This window comes from Corvus cornix, chromosome 1 (genome assembly GCF_000738735.6).
Source record: "Corvus cornix cornix isolate S_Up_H32 chromosome 1, ASM73873v5, whole genome shotgun sequence".
NCBI lineage: Eukaryota > Metazoa > Chordata > Aves > Passeriformes > Corvidae > Corvus > Corvus cornix.
In genome coordinates, this window is record NC_046332.1 from 68,646,960 (window position 1) to 68,667,645 (window position 20,686).

The 20,686-nt window shown below is 36.0% G+C and overlaps 1 protein-coding gene across 6 annotated transcripts in view; it reads left to right on the top strand.

Moving 5' to 3' along the window:
- Positions 1 to 20,686, top strand: part of SCEL (sciellin) — a 69,712-nt gene that overhangs the window by 25,723 nt on the left and 23,303 nt on the right. For 2 of the 6 annotated variants that reach the window (XM_019292162.3, XM_010409897.4), the window contains exons 3-11: positions 2,049 to 2,124; positions 5,785 to 5,902; positions 6,522 to 6,584; positions 6,889 to 6,960; positions 12,267 to 12,335; positions 14,054 to 14,119; positions 15,314 to 15,379; positions 17,412 to 17,444; positions 18,697 to 18,768. In XM_019292162.3, coding sequence (XP_019147707.3) covers positions 2,082 to 2,124; positions 5,785 to 5,902; positions 6,522 to 6,584; positions 6,889 to 6,960; positions 12,267 to 12,335; positions 14,054 to 14,119; positions 15,314 to 15,379; positions 17,412 to 17,444; positions 18,697 to 18,768 — 602 coding nt within the window. In that variant the 5' untranslated portion in view covers positions 2,049 to 2,081. The remainder of the gene's footprint in view (positions 1 to 2,048; positions 2,125 to 5,784; positions 5,903 to 6,521; positions 6,585 to 6,888; positions 6,961 to 12,266; positions 12,336 to 14,053; positions 14,120 to 15,313; positions 15,380 to 17,411; positions 17,445 to 18,696; positions 18,769 to 20,686) is intronic. The other 4 variants (XM_010409900.4, XM_019292163.3, XM_019292164.3 and 1 more) reach the window with 4 other exon arrangements.

A 20,686-nucleotide genomic window follows, 5' to 3' on the forward strand; every position in this document is an offset into this window, starting at 1 on the left:
ACAAGAGGAGTTGCAAACCTCTTTATAGTCACTTTTTATTTGGTTTAATTTTCACAAAAGAAGTCTCCTTTTTCAAAGTTTTATGATTCATTTCCCTTAGCAAATGGCTTTAGAAGTACTTAATAGAAAATAAATGCAAAATCCTTTTATACAAACTACTACTTCTTCTTGAGATGAAGAAGTGCCAGTTCCCAGTGCTTGTAAAATGTACTGAAATATCAAACCTTCGATCATCCTGGGACTGACTACATCAGATGTCCAGCTGTACCTAAGCTGAAAAAGTAAATCAGAGACCTCTCTATCATCCTGGGATGATGGAGTTCAGGAAAATTTCAATATCAGGATTGCTTGATAACCTAACTGAACAGTTTCTAGGGAATTCAGTTCACATATGCTTAAAAGCTTATATAAGTATTTTTAAAAGGTATTTTATAACCTATTGCAAAATAACTAAGGCTCACCATAGCCCCAAGCATATTTTTATTGTGTGGGAACCAGCTCCAGCAGTCACATGTTTTCTACACACACTGTGCCAATGCCTGCTTGATACCAACAACTAAGGTAAAAAAAAAAAAGGAATGAGGGTAGGAGCCTTTCAAAATGCCAGAATTTTAAACTCTAATGAATATTTGGAATTTCACAACTGCTTAAGATACATGCAGACTTTTGGACTCCAATATTAGTTTTGTATTTATATTTTTACTTTCTAAAAAATCTGTAGTTATTTACATCCAGATTTTGGGTTACTGCTTCTTTTTGTTTGTTTGCTTGTTTGTTAGTGTTGGGGTGTTTTTTGGGTGCCTTTTTTTGTTTTTTTTTTTGGGGGGGTGTGTTGGAAATTTTTTGTTTGTTTGTGTTTTTAACATCATAAGCTTTTTTTAGTAATTGTTTGGCAGTAAAAGCATAGAAAAGAAAAATCTGCTCTAGTGCAATCCTCTGTGGCATCCACAATGTTTTATTGTCAGTATAAGCATTATTCTTAAGCTTTTGCCAGAGTCCAAAATCATCTTCACTTTCCATCAGTAAAGAAAGAGCCACAAGCTCCAGTGTCAATCTACTCTATTTTAGGTGTGTGAGCAATACACTTTACGTCTGCAAAAAGAAAAAAATGTTCTCTGTATCATCCAGAGAACCAGGAATGTTTCTGATTTTTAAGGACTGCTTCTGTCACAGAAACAGTTTTCTGGTGCTTCTGTAAATTTTAGCATCCTGACAGTGGAACTGGTTGTGAGCTTTCCAGCACAACATTGTTTTCTTGGAAAATGCTGCTTTACAAGAAGGAATCCATTTGCTAAAGAGGGTCAGTTTTGGCCAAACTCTTAAGTCAATGTTAGCATTTGGGGCTTTTTTTAACTTAAGGGAGAATTTTCTGTCATCAAAATGTCATTATGTTCTGCTTGATGCTTTCTCTAGGAAAGCTGGTATTCACAATCCAGTTTCAAAGCAAAACATGAAATCTTTTGAGTGGCTCAAGTCCCAAATAATAAATTTTTTTTTTAATTATCAGTCTTGGAGGCTTTTAACCTGATTTGAGGTAAGGGAAGAAGTCAGTGACTGGAAAACTGTTGCAGAGCAGCAGAACTGCTTCTGTCTTGACCCCCTGTGATATCTGCTGGCCACAATCCGTGAGACCAAGAAGCAGGGCTGGATGAGTTCACCTGTGCTCCAGGTGCTGTGCCAGGGACTGATACCATCTCCCTGTTAAGCTCATCACCCCAACCCATTCTTCAGTACTCTGTCTTGCCCGCTGAAGGCTCTTACCACACCAAGTGTTCTTGGAAGAGCTCCCAACAGGGAAGGGGCAGTGTGACAAGGCAGAGGGGCAGGGCAGGAATGCACACAGTCATCACCAGGCAGGCAAAAGCCACCACCGTGCCCCAGATTCGGCCTGAGAAGGGCTGCTGCTGGCCCTAAGCCATTCCACCCTGTCAGGCTAAACTTGTGCAAGGAGGTGATTGAAGCAGACAACAAAGTTGACCTGTCTTTGGGGCTGATTCCTGGTATCGCTGTCAACCCTCACTTCCTTTTTTTGTCACGTTTTCTTTTAGATTCCCGCAGAAGGACAACATCCTACAGAGCAAATGTCAGCCTTCAGCATACGAAAACAGTCTCCTAATCAAAGCGGTAATACTGAGTCTCCTCCATTTCCTGCTCCCGGGGCACTTGGAGGCTGAGGCACAGCCTCCCTCCTGTCCAGGCCTCGCCATGGCCCTGGCACAGCTCCCTCACAGGGGAGGAGGGTGATTCGGGCCACTGCGACCCGTTTCAGATGCCAAACTATTGGTGTTGTGCACAAAATGGGGCTGGCAGGGATTCAGACCAGAACATCCCACTGGGCAGTGGAGTGTGGTCGAGTGGGGAGCTGGGTGGTGCGGGGCAAGGTGGTGTGGTTGTCATGGAGAACTCACAGGAGCAAGGGGCTGCAAGGGCAGTGGGAAGATCCACTGGTCTCAGCGCCGTCTCTTTGACTTGCGCAGGGAAAATGAGGAGAAATTGAGGAAATCTAGAATGGGGGAAGGGGAGAGAAAAGCTGTTTAGTCATTGTCTGATGGGATGGTTTGCTCCTCTAGAGGAATAAAACTAGAGGACTGCTGGAATTTGCTTTCTGTACAGAGAAATGTCCAGAGGCAAACTAGAAACATGATGAAATTTTCCATTTCCCTGAACCTCAAAAACATTTCTATAGACTGAAAGGTTTTTGAGATGCATGAGGACCTGGTTTGGGTGGGATATACCAGGCTTACAAAATTGGTGTTGCTACTTCAGGGAGCTGCTTGGCTCTGCTGTATTGAGGACATAAATTTTTATTGTCAAATTGAGACAGGGATGAGCTGCATCTGCCTGTGCTCATGTGACCTAATCTGTTGTATCAGATCTATGTTTAATTTTTTAGCTGAAGCTTGGGAGAAAATTCATAGGCCAGAAACGAGTACTCTTCTGCAAGCCCAGGGCCTCAGGCATTAGCAGAGTGCTTGCAATGTTTCTTGAGAAGAAAACAATATCTATTCCTTGTCTACCACCTTTATAAGAGGTTTCATGAGACCTTCTTTGCACTTAGCAGTTTAAAAAACCATGATATCTGAGAAATCCAAGTGATTTTTGGGTAGGTGATATCAGTTTTCCTAAAGTACTATTGGTAAAAAAGACAATATGGCACATGTACAGTTAATTTTAATAGTTGGATATATACCAAGTACTTCTTGATTATACAGAAATGCTTATGTGATGTTCATATTACTGAAGAATTTTTCTTCAAGATTCAGAGGAGGTAATGGCTGATAGTAGAGCAGAGAGTAAAATATGTTGCAGACAGTTGAAAGCATCTTTGGCTAAAACTATTAGGATGAAAAAAATGCTGGAATAATTTCCCCCCCTTTAGCTGCCATCAAGTATCCTTGCTGAAGAGAAGCTTTCTCTTTGGCATGCATAAACTTGAGCTCACGTTTTTCCTACTTCTGAAAAACTAACTTTTCCTTTGTTTTTTTTTTAACAATACAAATAATTGTACCAAATTAAAAATCTTTAAATATTTATGAGAAATGAGAAAAGGTACACATTTTTAGAGAAGATGCAGTTTATATAGTCTTGTTTTCTAATTGAAATTATCTCCATTCTTGACAGTGACCATGAGACAAAGTTATTGTTTAAAGTGGTGAAGGTCTTTCCTCTTTTCAGTTTGCAAGAAGTGTTTATTTTAATAGATAATCTAATGAACCACTGGAGCTATTCAGACAAGCCTGGGATGCCTTCATTTTTTTTTAAGAAGTCTTTAAAGTCAGATTTGAATAAATATTTTTAAGAGAAGAGCTAGCTCAATAGGCAGTGAACAGGCTGATGCAGAAGTCATGCAGTGAGGATAGATTAGTTTTTGTTAATCTACCATGAATGTCAGCTCATTCTTACAAGCAACATTTTTCATGTCCCTGGTCATTTGTCAAATGGCTGGATCTATGCTGCTTAAAAAGAAGAAAGGCAAACCTGGGCATCAAGGCCAAAAGATGGAAGCACACATGCGTGCTATCACAGCCATGGCTTCTAAAACATTTATCACTTTTCTAGCACCTCAGTCTTGGAGAGAGCAAGTCCAACACAGAACCAGAGAACATTTGCAACTAGGCAAACGTCAGTGATGAGTCCAAACCTTTCATTCCTTCTCTTTCACTTGGCAGTATAGGGAATTGAAACAGGCACAGTTTGAATTACAGACAGATACATATACATTCTTAGACTGAATTTTATCTTTGCACATCAGTGTCTACTTTTACAAGAAAAATGTATTTAAAAATTCACTCTTGGCCATTGTCGCTTAAGATAAATGTTTTGGTGCTCTATTATGATTTGGTCTTCCACTCACTGTAGCCATTTGTCATTTTTTAATGTTATCACTATGGGTGAAGTTCTTGTATTAAAAGCAAGAAGTACATTTTCTTATAAATCAGAGCAGAATTCCAAAACACAGCTCTGACTAATGACGTATTACTGACTGAATGTGTTTTCTGTGGAGCGTGTTCTTTCTACACACAATTTTTACAGTCTAATTACTGCACACCAGATAGTGATGTCTCCTGAAATTTGGTGTCTCCTTTTGCGTGAATCTTCAGAGTGTGAGGAATTAATGGAGAAAACGGTGAGGGTCTTTAGAGGAAAACACAAGATCCTCTGTATTTTTCAATTTTTTTGATTAATTGGTTGTATTAACAAGGATTTTACATATTTAATTTTTCACCTTCTCTTCTCTGGATAAAATTTGGGGCAAATATAGAAATTAAAAAATGGAATTCATATTTGCTCTGAACTTCTAGCTTTTCATTTTAATAGGTCATGTTAAAATATCACATCAATATTTCTTCTCACCTCAAATAAGCTGATGATATGAAACTCAGGTAAACTGAGAATACTGAACAATAGTCGTTGCATATTTTTGCTAGCAAAAAGGGCCAAAATCCTCATGAAACAAACCAAAGGAGATAAATGTCAGCTTTCTAATACAGGGAAGAATCCATATTCTCCGAAATCAAGTGAAAATCATATTGTTACTTCCCTAGTACACTAAATATCAGCCTTGTTGGACAATGATATTTTAGGATGTTTTCAGAAGTAAATAAGTGTTTGTTCAGCATGTCAGTCTGTCTCTCCCAACAACCTTTGAAACCATACACCAATTTTAGTTAAATTTGATGTAAAGGTATAAATCTTAAAGATATTGCTTTTATTAAAGTTCCGTAAAACTAAGTAACTGACTAGAAGAGAAATTCTGTTCATTTAGCCTTTCAGGAAAAAGCTTTAGAGGGAGTCTGACTCTTTGTGAAACATGAAAATCCACATATTTTGGGCTGGTTGTAATTGGAGAGCCATGTGGTCAACTCAAGATTAGCCTTCCTTCAAAATTTGCATCTTGTCACGCATCTGCAAATACAAAACCCACAGACAACACCCCAGGAAATTTGGTGTCAGGATTCATTAGTTTGACTTTCCTGGGATTACTGTGGTATGCAAATTTCATAATTCCTTTATCAGATCTGTGATATGTGTTTTCATTAGAAATAGGCAAAGCAGTTTAATATTAAGGATGAAACTGAATTTAGTTTACTATGCTGGGCTTCTGCAGGCCCTTCAAAGTTGAAGCCACAACCTTTTTAAGAAGCAATCTGCACTAAACAGGTTATGATAACTGAAAATTCAATCTGTATTAAACTTTTATGTATTTCAACCTATGTAATAGTACTTTAGGTTTCCAAAGTTTTTCCACATGTTAATTTTCACAACATTTCTCTGCATTTGCAGATAAGAAGAGCCCCTCTGTTGCAATTAAAAGCAGACAACAGGCTACTCATGATATTAATAAACGACGGACCCTTTTGCAAGATAACAGCTGGATAAAGAAGAGGCCTGAGGAGGAAAGGTAAGAAAAATATGAAATGCATTTCTTCCATATTTAGTTCAGTATGCCATGTACCTTTGCATGGAGCATCTACTTTTGCATGGATGGTATCAACCAGAACTAGGGGAATTCAATCAAATAACTCTTATTTATTTATCTTGATGAGGTATTGGTTGCCTTTTGGAAGTATTAGTTTGCTGAATATTCACTGACTGTTTTTCATTGGGACTTTTGAGTGCTGAGTATTTGATAAGGTTTTGCTCTACAAGTAAAATCGCACATTTCACGTATCTAGGTTGCAAGACTATGATCTGACTTTTTCTAAGCAAGAAGATTATAAATCTGGGCAAGTTCTTTTAAGGAGCTTAAGTCAGAATCAGTTTAAATTTAATGTAAACTAGGACTTAAATTACAGCAGAAACAATGTCTTGAGACTATGTTATCATTATCTGGCCCATGAGCAGCATGTAGGAAGAGATAATTCTTACTGCAAAATGTCTGGAGTCTTCTACTGCAGAGTTCTGCAGCTGGTGCAATTACAGTGGTAGTGGACAGCTGTGAAATCTGATTGAAGACCGAAATCTTTTGCCAAGGAAAAGTGATCTCGTTTTAACACTCACTGTTTTTCTTTTGCTTGAAGTGCTGATGAAAACTACGGAAGGGCTGTCCTTAACCAATACAAATCCCAAGATAGCCTACACAGGTATGGTAGAGTATCTGTACGCCTTTCTAATGATACCAAAGAAAACTTGGTATCCTTTTACTATATCCTGTATATAGCAAGAGCTTGCTTTGTTCAGTTTTAGTCTATTCATATTTTCACTGTAAATCAGACTCCAGTGTCAATAATTGATCACTGCAGTGGATCCAGGGTTAGATCTGTTGACACCTGGATGGTCTAAAACCCTGTATGATACTTTATCTGAGACATAAATACTGTTTTATTAATGATGAGTTTTTTAATATAACCAGTAACCAAAGTGGCATTTCTAAATTTTTTATTCCAGCAGTAGCACAAATGAAAAGGAAGATCAGAAAGCTGTACTTGGACGATACAGATCTGATACCACCTTGGACAGGTAGGGCTTTTTTTCTGGATGTATTGTGTGTTGTGATTGTCATACCTGTGAGAGGTCTTAAAAATGAAAGCATGAATGAAGTCAGTGTTTTTTTAAAGTTTTTGTATTCATTAAGCATCTAAGTAAAAGACTTTGAATGATTTTTGCATGAATTTTCAATGAGACAAATGAAAATATGATTTGAGAAAAGGTTCTTTTGATATCATCTTCTTTTTTTGTACCTGTTTCTGTATATTCCTTTCCTCATAAATGTAAGTATCTTTCCACAGATGATAACCACTCCTCCCCAATTTCCTCCTTTTCAAACTCAAAACCAAAGTCATTATCTCCAACAGCTAAGCACAACATGGCTAAACCCATAGTTCTTTGCAAATACTGTGATCAGTACCAATATTGGAGTTGTGGTTGTCATACAGGTGCTTAATTTGAATGTTCTGTTCAGCCTTGACCTCTGCTGGGTGAAGACATGACCATGCTTGTGTTTGCAGATTCTTTGTGTTGCATCTTCAAAATCCAGCCACCATTAACATCTGCTATCCAGAACATGCTGAGGCTGTGAGAGCCAGCACTTAAACGCACACTGTGGGAAAAGTGCACTTTGTTTAGTTGGGTTTTAGCACTGTGCTATTTCATTTCATGATCCTTACTTCTCTTGTAAGAAACAATGCAAAATTGTTACATAAAATGTACTTTCTCCGCAGGAGTTTGAAAAAGAATAGGCTAGAGACCTGTGCACTATCATCACCCTGCCTATCCGACAGCCAGTGAATGCTGCTGTATTTGTTCAATCATCATGAGGAAGCCACTCTATAACTTCAATTCACCTGTTGCTCTTCTCTGTATATTTTCTATTTCTATATTAGTCTTTTTGGTCTGGGAATCGAAATCTCCATGTAGCTATTTAAGATGGGTGCACACCTTGTATGTACACAGAGGAGTAATAACAATGATTTCTATTTCATTTGCAATTCTTCCCCTTGTACTTCATAACATTGAGTTTGCTCTTTTGAGTCCTGCTAAGAATTGAGTTTTAATTTTCACAACATTATCTATATAATTCCAAGATTTCTTTTCCGTGTGATAATTGCTGGTTCAGAGATCAATTGTTTCTCTTGGCAGGCATTACTTTGCATCTAAGAAAAGTGAATGTCATCTGCCATTTTAGAAATCTGACATGTTAGCAGATGACTTCTGAAAAGCTTTGCCATTTGTTTTGGCTACCATTAAGTTATAGCATTGGCAAGCAACTTCATCTCACTCTCCTCTTTTCCAGATAATTCATGAACACATGGAAGAACATAGGTCTTGTACATATCTCTCCTTCCACTTTGGAAACTTGCCATTTATTTCAAACTTTTGTTTCCTACATTTTAAGCAGTTATTTCTCTATTACCCATGGGAGATCAGTTTACTTAAGAGCTCTTAAAGCAGACTTCTATGAAGCTTTTTGGAAATTCAAGTAGCATATATCAGCTATGTCACGCTTACTCACATGGCCACTCACTTCAAAACAATTTTAAAATTTGATTTTCATGCCTCAAACCCTGATTACTAATTTAGAAGTCACAGGACAATTCCAGTTTCTACAGTGTCACTGAGGAACACTGGTTTTTTGTACTTGATATCTTTTTGGTTTATGCTGAGATACTAAAGTATCTGAATTATTTGAGGTTGTAAGCTGACTATCTTTGTGTTTTCATATACACAAATATCTAACATAAAGGGTTCTTAATATGCAACTGATGACAGAGTATACCAAAAAAGGAATTTAGGTGTAAATATAGACTTCTGAAAACTAATGCGGAACATGCCATAAAGGGAGTGAATAATGATGCTTCTGCCTTGAAATTACCACAGTGAGGAAGCTGCAGTCAAGTTGTTTATATTCCTCAGTCATCAATAGTCTTTACAAAACCGGAATACAGCCATTCCAGGATTAATTTGTGCACACCTATCACCAGCAGGCAGTTTTATAAGGGGTGACCACATGTTCTGCAACTCCTCAAATTTGCGACCTAAGATATAAAAGGCTGTGGTGATGTATCTTCTCTTAGTACCTTTTTTGTAGTTGAATTTGGTACTTCTGCTTCCTCTGTGAAGGACGTTCTCCACTTGGTATAATTCTCTTATTTTCTTATAAATGATTCCTGACAAGCATAGCCATATGCTGGAAGTCTCCAAGCTTAGAACTGACCAGTTTGCAGAACACCTATATGGTTTATCTGCCTGTGTGGAAAAAACACTTCGGTTTTTTTGTAGAAAAACCCTGAAGGACTGCTCCTAGTAGATGCTTCTAGAGACGAATTACCTTGGTACTGGAGATCTCTCAGATCTGTTTACAGCAATTACAAGTCATCTTGTGTTTACAGTATTATGTCATGTTGCTTATATGGAAAATCATTTCTGCCTAGATAAATTTCTGGAAAATGACCTTCTTCTATCCTGCAAATGGTCCTAGGGAGTTACCTGTTTTCAAACTGGATACTAGAACATCTTTTCACAATTCTGCTGTGCATGTCTTCTGGCCAGTAGTATTCCAATAGGAATACTGTAGTATTCCAAGAGGAAAGGATTTAAGGAATCTGGCTCTATCTAGATAAATATATATTCAATATCTAATTTTCAAAATGACAAAATAATAATTGAAATATGAATTAATAAAATCTTTGAGGACTATAGGAATAATTTTGAGCTCTTCATTGCATGTGTAAATGTGCAAATAATAACATATCTAAAAGCCATATTATGTGCAGCTTTTTGCTTCTTGGATACTGCTATAACCATGTCAAAAAAGGTATTTTTTGATATGAATTTTGCCTAACCCAATGGCTACAAAATTTGAACACCATTTTCCATTTTAAAAATCTGGGAGAGATGTTGCAGATAACTACATGGAATTTCACCATTGGCTGCAAGCACAAGAAAGTGCTAAACATATTAAGTTGTTTTCAGAAAGCCATAGATTGATGGCAGTAGATGCACGTGTACTTGTACTGGCATGTAGATCTACACTATTTCCAACTAAGACAGCAACTGCATTGTGCAGATGATCACAGACAGCCTTTCTGGATGGGTGGAAAAAAATTATTTATCCTTTTATTTCTCACTCATTATTAGCAACTAACCAAACATTTGACAAAAGGTGGGAGAAAATTTACAAGTCAGGTAGTGATGACAATTACATTGCTATTTTTCCATGTACTAAGTCCAGAATAGCTTCCAGAAACACTAAGTCCTAACTGCATCTAGAGCAATTAGATCTGGATAGATGGGACTGAAGCAAATGACATATTTTCATTGTTTATTTATTATTTATTAATAATCTAATACTTTGGAATGATAGAAATTACTAGGAAAGGATCAGAGAGCAAACCAGAAACCGCTGCAGTGTGTGGTATGAACCTGCTTTCCACGTCTTGAACACTGCATGCATCATTTCACTTATGTGAAGAAACTACAATAGAAACAGGAGAAGAAATTAAAGAGGGAAGTGAGAAAGGATGGAATAACTCTCATGTAAAATGTCTGAAAAGACAAAAATTCCTCAGCTTGGGAAAGAATAATATAGGGAAACGGTAGTGGAAGAATATTTTCTGCTTGTTGCACTGCTAGAATGAGGAGATACTCTATAAATGTTTGGATAATGAATTAAGGGGGGAAAAAAAGCTATAGAAGAGAGAGAGAGAAAGAAAGAAAAGGGAGAAAAACCATTTATTTTTCCTTTAATGCATACATTAATTATAGGAGTCACTAGCACAGGACACTGTGGAGGCCAGAAATTTAAATTGGTTCAGATAAACACTACATGTTTAAATGGCCCACTGATCCAGGGGTGTCTGTTGTAGACAGTGTTGTGGTTGTGAACAGAGGGTATTCTTTGATTCCTTATCAGAAGCTTGAAATTTATACAAGGAGAAGTTAACATAATACTTACCTTTCTTCCACTTTTTATTTAAAGCTTCTGCTACACTGGGCAGCAAGGGAGTAGGATGCCAGATAGAACCTTTAAGGCTTTAAAATGAGAAAATACAAAACTATGTAAAGCATTGTGCTGGAATTTTGAAAACATGTGATGAAATGTGAAAGAAATGCTGGTTCATTGGCGAGCGGGGAATGAGAAGGAATGCTCGGGTTTGCATCTGCAGCAATGCCAGCAGGTTTAGCGAGACCTCTAGTGATCTTCCCTGCAACTGTAGCTGCTGTCACAGTCACGAGCTGCCCTGACAGGAGAGGATTCTTTGCAAAATTGCAGTTGAGATTTGCAAAAGACACAGAGCACACGCTGGTGCAGATTGTGTCCCAGGATTCCCTGGAAGGCTTTTCATTAAATACAACTGTATTCTGTGCTGCTTGAAGGCAGGATACAAAATGTTTTATATGTAACATCGGATTATAGTTCTAGGATTAATTATTTTGCATCTGTAGCTTCAGTTTATGGATGGGAATAGATAAAAAAAATACATGTAAGTTGTAGCTCAGGATGTGTTTCAGCTGATTGAATCAAATATTTAAGACAACCCTGTCTTAGCTTAGTATTTATCCTCTATTTCAATGTACATCACTTTATATTTAAGCTTTTCAGAGTCCCCCTGTTCTTACTAAAGAATATTCCATATATAGGAAGAAATCTGGAATAAAAGAAGAACCTAACTGCTTCAGCTATGATAGCTACATGGTGTATTTCTGTGAAAATTTTGAAGGGTTTTAGGCAGTAACTGTAGAATCCATAAAGGGCTTGAAAAATCATGTGTTTGTTTCTTCATGTAAATTTCATGGCTTAATGAAATCAGTTCAAGCACAAATAATCTAACTTTGTTGATAGAAGTTATTCCCGTAGGTCAGCACCATGCCTTGCTAGGGATTTTGCACCAGATTATTTTCACATCACATGGATCTATGAAATCTGTAAATAAAACAAGACCGTTGCATCTCTCCAGGGATGGTGAGGCAGAGGAAAAGGCAATAGCTCTGTGTGTGCTGCTTGACTGAACATTGCTTTCTTTCTAGTATTCTGACCTAATTCAAAGGAGTTGTAATAAATGTTTAGCAACAGTGAAGTTTAATGCAGTATTATTGTTTGAACATCATCTTTGAAAACTCTTTTTTAGTGAGCTACTTAGAGTCTTCAGATAATAATGCACTAAAGGGATATAATTTCAGCTTCTGTTCTCTACCTATTTTGATACTGGGATATTTTTAATCAGTACACAGGCCAAAATGATACTCTGTCTTTTGATTTTATTGAAAATGGATTTTAAAAAAATTTATAGAGTGTGTATTATAAATAATTTCTGTGTTTCCAACAGAATTCCAGCTGGAAATGATACTGATAAAGTAAATAAGTCCCCAACTCTCAATCATAAGCAAAACAACAGGTACGAATTCCAGAAACGTTATAATCTAACTATTATGTATTATAATTTATCAGGTATTATTTACCATGCATTATCATCTAAGTGTTATATACTATCATAACTTTAGAATTCATGTACATACCAAGATTATATAGAGAAATTATTTGTATTGGATATGGCCTAGTGTAGGCTTCATTTGGCCACGTGACCTCTGGAATGTAGGCATATATCTAGATTATCACAGGCTCTTTTTATAGCTGGTGAGGAGAAAAACATATTTTCTTTAGAATAAGAGGAATTTTGCTTGAAGAAGCCTATTTCTCCACACAGATTAAAAGGGAGACTAGTTCAGATTACACATTTACTCAGCATAATGATTATTTAATAATTACAGTATTTTAAATACAAAAAAGAAGAGAATAAGAGTATTTTGAAAAGTGTGGGTATGTTTTAGAGCTCTAGATTTCTCTGCATAAAATCTACCAAATACAACACATAGTTCTGAGGAAGGATACATGAAAAAAATCTATTTAATGCTTTCAGTGGAAAATGCCATTGTACATTGCCAGTGGAAAACTTGAGAACCAAAACATAAAAAAATTTTTTTGATAGGATAGATTATTTTTCCAGTGGAAACCTTTTCTTTTGTCAGAAGGCCAGTCTTTTGTTTAAAACAGTTTTAATTTAAAGCAAGTTAGCACAACATTGTTGATACATTGTTAAAAAAGTTGCTATGATTTGGAGGTGGCCACTTATATAGGTAATATGATTCCACAACACTGAAAAATTATTTTCTAAAAAACTTACACTTATTACCTGATTGCTTCCCTTCATTTAAGAAGGGAAAGTCAGAAGAACTCGGCCACCATATGTGTAAATGCAAAGGGACAAATGCATCGCTTTGTGCCTTCATCAATGTCAGTAGAGTTCTGTCAGTACTAAATTACACAGATCATAGTTGCTAGAGAGCACAGCAATTACAAGTCATCTTGTGGAGAGTTGTGATATTACTCTGAAGAGCAAATCAGTATCTCTGGCATTTACAGTTCAACGGAGGTCACTCAAATTATAATTTTGCACCATTATGTTGTAAATCATAGTGATGATGACACATGAAGCCTCATATAAATTGGATTTTATGGGGTTTGTTCTGGAGATGGTTTTTTAACAGACCAACAATTAGTTCTGAAGTGGGACTTGAGAGACTTAAATTGTATATATTTTTTCCTGCCAGAGAGCAAAATGATTTGTAAAGTGCTATTCTTCAATTACTGTTATTATGAATTGCCAATTACTATCATTAAGAATTGCAGAGGATAAGACAATAACTTTTTGATAAATTTTATGACAAATTACTGGCTTGGATTTTATATAGGTTAGTTTTACAAACATATAGCATAAAGCATTTTATTTGAGCAAGAAACATAAAATATAAAGTATGAAAATGAAAGATATTATTATTATAGTGTTTGGAGACTAAAGTGTAGGTACAGAAGTCAAGATTCTAAGAAGTCAGAAATTTGGACGTCAAGTAAAAATGCAGCTGTCTAAACATCAGAACCCTTTAAGGTCTCCCACATCTTGTGTCCTTTGGGGTATATAAACATAGTTATAGCATTTACCGTACACATTTGTATCATTCTGATAGTAGAAACACGATTTCTTATAATTTATTTTTTTTATAATTTAAAATGATACTCTTTTTCAAGATTAACTCACTAAGTATATTTCCTTAACAGACAGTCTTGGGCTCCTAATGCAGCATCCACAAACACTGCAGCTACTTCTCCAATCAAGAAAAAAAGGTATTCATTACCACCACTGCTTGGTTGCCAGAGGGTATATAGCACTGTATTAAGCCTCAGTAATATATCACAATTACATTAAAAAATTACCAACTTCCTCCTCCAGCACACTCAAACTCCTCAGCAAACTTCAAGAATTAAACTTTTACATCCTCTGTCTTTTTCCATGGGATTTAAAAGTTTTATCTCTGTAGACCCAGTTTTGTGAGCCTGGTGGACATGGCACAATGGCTAACTCTTGGCTGCAGCTCCTAACTCAGCTGGTGTACTCATTTTCAATGTCCAGATTTAAAGCACTGTAGCTCACTGTAATTGTGAAATCTCTGATGCCAAACTTGACCCTGTACTGTTGCAGTGCATATGAATCACGCAGTTTTCTGAACGATACACAGCTACCTTTAAAAATCTGGATTTCAGATAGCATTATCTGGGCAAAAATAAAAACAGGGTGTAGAACTAAGTACATTTTTAATTTAAAATGTACTGCTGGTGATAGCCATATTTTTCTGCATCCTTCCCAGCTGAAAATTCTGTTCATTTGTGATATTTTATTTCATATTTCATGCATAAAAAATGTGATCAGTAGAATAATGAATGTAGAAATTAAAATGTCATCATATTTATATTAACATATAGACCTGTTTGTTTGGTGGAAGTTTATGGTGTTTTCAATCCAGGCTCTTGAAAGATATGGAAGGCCATCAATGAATTGTACTGCTTCTGGTGTAATTGTTTTTACTTCACAAACAATTGCTGGATTGATAGTTTTGAGGGTAAAAAAAAAACCCACAATAAAAAAAAGGAACTGAAAGTGCTTGGGCTGTTTATGTGACCTCTAATAGCCTGATTGTATTTCTTGTGTTGATAATTGACACGCTTTCCTTTGTGCATTTTATCTGGTTGTTCTTTACATGAATGATCCATTTATCTGTACCCCTCAGATTGCAGAAAAAACCACCTAGACTCACAGAATACATTTTTCACAATAAATAAAATTACTGTAGTATTTCCTATTCCATTCAGTTTTCTGTAAAAAATGGTCTAAAAAGTATCAACATGCAGTCTTTGAAAATACTGATAATTTAAGAAAAGTTCCAGGTATTTTTATATACTTCTTTTCTAATATTCACAGTATGCTGTTCAGCCCCAGAGCATTAAAATAACACTGAAAATTTTATTTATTAAAATGTACAGGCAGTCTTGGATGCCTCCCCCAGTTTCAAGTAGTAAGACCCCGACAGAAGCAGAGGAAAGCAAACGGTGTGTATCAGTGATCGCTGGTTGTTTCCTGACTCTTGGCTAGATCTAATTTTGGGAGCAAGAAAGCAGGGCAGTTCTTTGATCTACTGAGTGTGATGCATAGGATGCCCTGCAAAGAGCTCTTGTTTGGGCTCTTTGCAGCCTGATGCCCAGCAAGCATTGACTAGGGCCTGAGTATATGAAGTGCCAGAAACTTGAGGTTACATTAAGTGGTCCCAGATTTTTTCTGTCACGCATGCATTCTTTCTCCATGGTTTCACTTTGACAATTCCAGTTAATTCTCCTCAAGGCAAACATGTTGTAGAGAGACTGGCCATAAGGGCAGGGATCTGTTGCTGCCATTTGGGTTCACGGTCAGGCCCTTGGCCCTTTTGGGTATCAGCCTGAGCAAAACCTCAAAATCTACTAAGTTCCCTGTCAGCAAAGTATCCAAGAAATAGTTTAGAACAAAAAATCAGACTAAAGTTACTTGCAGATGCATGTTTAGTGTTTATTTCTGAAGTCATGATTGTTTCCTGGCAGAATAGAAAGAGAACAGGGAATGTTTCTTGTGCTCTTACCTAAAAGCAGAATATGGATGGTTTCAAATATTAATAAATAAACCTTCATGATATTCTCTGCTAATGTCCACTATTTGCTGCAGCATGGCCTTCTGCTTCCCTAGTTTTAATCTGGGAAGTTTCCAGTGTGAGCCTCATGTGCAGCAATGATGAAAATTAAATGAAACAGAAATGAATGGATATGCTGTGATGTTAGGTACAAGCCTTGGTAGACTATTGCCCAGGGAATTTATGGGATGTATGGCACTGGAAGACTTAAAACCAAGTTTAGCAATTATTTTAAATCTTATTCTGTGTTTACTACCCTCTATCTGTTTGGCCAAGATTCACTCTCCACCCAGCAGAAAGATGGCTCTTAGATGTTAAAGTTTATTTTCTTTGAAGTCAGTCTTTATTAGATGTTCTCAATGTGCCAACTGAGAAGAATTTATCTGGCTTCATTTCAGTATCTTGCTAAGATGATGGTAATTTTGAAAGAATAGGATAATGCTCTACATGGCATCCATCCAGCTTCCAATAGCAAGCTGGAATTCCTTTATTCTTCTCAACACTAATTATCCAGTTACTCCTCCAGTCTCACAGTTCAGAGAAGACTGAAAACAGGCATATTCTTTCTGAAGCTCTTATGACTCTTCCTGGATCCTCTAACAATGCTGTCATCAAGAACAGCTGGTAAAAAAGTGATGGGCATTTAATGATTACTTGGTTTATGTTTTAAAAGTCCTTTGAAGATGTGAAAGCTATTTAAAATTGTGAATATTACTGTAACTAAAAATAGTTATCAAAGGAAAGCCTTTTACTTGCCTGTGAGTTTCAGGAAATAAAGTGCCATGCATAGATGCTAATAAGCACAGTTTCTAAAGGTCACTACCAGTCTTAAAGACTGAGCAAAGAGCTATGTCAGCTATGTCTTTTCTTCAAATTTGAGAATGGCTGACTGATCTGCTATCCTCAGGAAGGGAGTGCAGCAATCCAATACGTGGGCTTTCTTGGTCAGGGTTAGTTATATACTTTTGTGATTCTGAGATGTGATTCTAGTCTTCCATAGTTAAACATGATATATAAACTTCCAGAGTTCTTTGGAACTCTGGAACTCAGTTCCCACTTGATTAAACACACTTTACAGAACACTTAAAGAAATTGCAGTTGGAGCTAAGATTATAAGCAGCTCACCGTATTTGAGTTTTACGGTTGTGAATTGTGTGCTGAAAACAAAAGACTATTAATCAAAGTGATTAACTGGAGAATGTTAACTGAAGATTTATTGTCTTAGTAACATAAAGAATATAGTTTGAATTTAGTATTATGCTACTTGAGTTAAAAACATATTCTGCCTTTTAAAGAAAAAAATATTATCTTGGAAGGAAGGGAAAGTAAAAGTAATTGCTGTTGATTGATCTAAATCTTGCAAAGTGCTTCAATACTTGCATTTTGCTACTTGGTTTCTGAAATGTTTACTCTTCTTTCTCTAGAACCTCTTCAGAAAATTCAGAGGCTCCAACAACGTATGTCTGTCTTACTTTGCTTCTTAGTAGATTTAGAAATGTACCACACTCCTTTGCATAAACCTTGATTATTATTTTACATTTATTTATAATACAAACTATATATAATTCACCTGTGAGGGTTCCTCTATAGATGACATGCAGAAGTGCATGAAGATTTCCTTCCTGGCAGAAATGCAATTATTTGCATATATATTAGAACATTTCATTGGATATTTACTCAAATTGAAAAAACATTAAACTGCATAAATGTTAAAAACTACCTCGCAATTTTAGTTCCAAAGTTATATATGTTGATAATGCAAATACTCTTTTATATGCAACTGATACTCTAAAGTCTGTGAGAGAGTGTGAGCTACATGAAGAAAAAGTGTTAAATCAAGAAGCTCTGCACGTGGAAAGGCTTGTAATAGAAGCATTAACTTAAGATGAATTGATGGAAAGTACTCTAAACTTATTCAAGTGACTGAAAAGGTTGCTCTAATTTTAGAAAATAAATTCATTAAATTCATTAATTAAATGTACATTTCACATGGTCTAAATTAAGAAAAGGTTACTTAACCAACCTGCGATTTCATGACTTATAATTAAGACAGCTATGCAACATGTCATGCTTTAGTTGCCATACGAACAGAAAAATTCTATAAAAGGAGCAGGTAACCCTCATCAACTCTATCTGGCACCTTCTCCCTTTCTTATAATTATTCATAATTTTAGTATTCCTGTAGTGATCAATTTGATTGTTCACATAAACAAAGAAAAATAGGAAACTGTAAATGTTTGCTTATTTAGCTTTTAAAAAACCAGTGCTTTGCTAGTTAAATAAAAGTTTTGTCTTTATAGATAAGATTTGTTTATCAGGTAAGAGAAAAGGTTTTTCAACTTTTTTTACTGCTAAAGTAATTTTTGAACAGTAAAGAAACTCCACTTTATTACTATATCCATACTAGCAAAACAGCTAGTCTTGTCATATTAGTTTTCCAAAAAGGTCAGTTGATGTGGTAATCTAGTGAACTAAAGCATTACATTTCTTGTTTTATATATGTATAATTCTTTATACACATATTATATGTATTTTTTTATAGTATTTAAAGAAAAAAAAACCAGAAAAAATTCTCAAAGACAATGCAAACTCACTGTGGTTACACCTGAAAGAAATATAGTATCTACAATAATAAATCATTTAAGTGATACAATGTGTTTTCAAGTATCTTCTTGTGCCTTAAGTATGTTTTCACCGTTCCTGTTGCAGGGCTGCCCTTTCATCAGAACAGGTGACCCGTCAGAAATCCAAGTCTGATGTGGACGATCAGGCTACAGCAAGGTAACATGGACAGTATAATCAAAACAATGTTTTGATAAGAATTGATTAATGTGATATTAAGTACTCAATTTGCTTTATTTCTATATTTGATGGCTCGTTTGGACATGGTGTTTGATTAATGCAGGACTTATCCAGTCCTAATGAATCGCCTAGAAGTACAAACTCTGAGTTCCCTCTCATTGACTTGCTAAGTTATCTCAGATGTTTCATTTTTTAATCTTTTAGTCTATCCAGCCTGCATCTTAAAAAGCAGCATATAGGTAGTTGCTGCAAATGTTTGGAAAGAGAAAAATCGGGGTAGTATGGATTATACAGTGTATTTTCTTTGCTCTTCAAGACATTGTAGGGTGAAGTAGTAACTACACTTTATTATATATAAAAAAAAACCCCAATTTGTGCACTGTAGTGTTAGCATTTTGAATGGTGAAAACCCAACATCTACCCTTTAGGATGACAAAATTAGTATGTTTCAACAGATGGACTTGTTTTTGAGGGATGAGTTAGATGGCATATGTACTAATCTTTGAAAGTCTGCAGAATACCATAAAAATCATTGGTGGAAAAGATATAGAAATTTTAAATTTTTTTTAACTAAAATTTCAGCAAATTGTAAGGTTCTGTGCTGACAGAGATGTTATCTTTTTCAAAGTAATCAGCAATAACTACCCCATCCCTGGAAGTGTTACAGGCCAGGTTGGATAGGGCTCTAAGCAACCTGGTCTAGTGGAAGATGCACCTGCCCATGGGAAAGGGATTGGAACGGGATGATTTTTAAGGTCCCTTCCAACCCAAGGACATTCTATGACTTTATGATTCTATAAACAAAAAATTTTACTCTGTGTCCTTGACCAGAGTAAAAAGCCTGAATATGCAATTAAAAATTGAATTAAATTAGAAACAGATTTCTAGATATGCACTGAGAATTAAAATAGCTCATTTGCAGTTTCTATGTGGAAATATTAAATGGAGCAGACATTAAAATTAAATTAGCTAATTTTATTTAATTTGATACATAAAGTTCAGTTTTGTGAGGTCTGAAGTTCCAGTCTGTACTATTTTGAATCCTGTTCCCCTCCCCCAAAGCCCTCAAAATGTAAAACCAGTACAAAATGACTAAGAAAACATCCAAAAGATGTCTGACAGTGTAATCCCTAGGAAAAGGGGGAAAAAAAGCAATGTTTCAGAGAAACATTTTCCTGTCGACGAATGTGACAGATCTTAGAGAATTAAATACGCCCAGTATTAACTAGGGAAGTCACGGCCATTCTTCACTGCTAGGGGCTTCTTAAGGTCTGACTTAATCCTCACCCTCAATCAGTTCACATTCATCATCCCTTGGTTGCTCTCATTACCATATCAAGCTCTGTATTCCTGTCCCTTCATTGGTGAAGAGCTGGAGGAATATTTTACTGGTCTGCAAGTTTCTATGGCAACACTGCACTGCTATTTGTGTCAGTATATAAACTGTAAGTAGTCTGTAATCTTAGTGGGCAAAATTTAGGCCTCTCTACTGCTGCTATAATTCCTTTACATTTGGCTGGTGCTTCAGATGTCATCCATCTGCTGCTGATGGGTTAGCTTCACAAAACTACAGATTTTTGTTACATTTTCGCTAACCAGAAATGTGTTAATCAGCTGCCAGCAAAAGTTCCCTTTTGCTATTAAAGATTTCACATAAATACTACATTTTTGGCAAAAATGGTTGTGTCATACAGGGTAAGTAAACAGTTACATGAAGAGTCTACATAGTAACATCAATTAGTATTAGAATATGATTTTAAATTGCATCCTTTAGTTACCTATATTTTTACTTGGAGTAGAAAGATTTTCAAGTCATGCTTTTAAAGTCAGACTTAACTGATTACTTGTCTTTCATTCAGGATTCTGATAGGGATGTTAAAGGAATAATGAATTAATT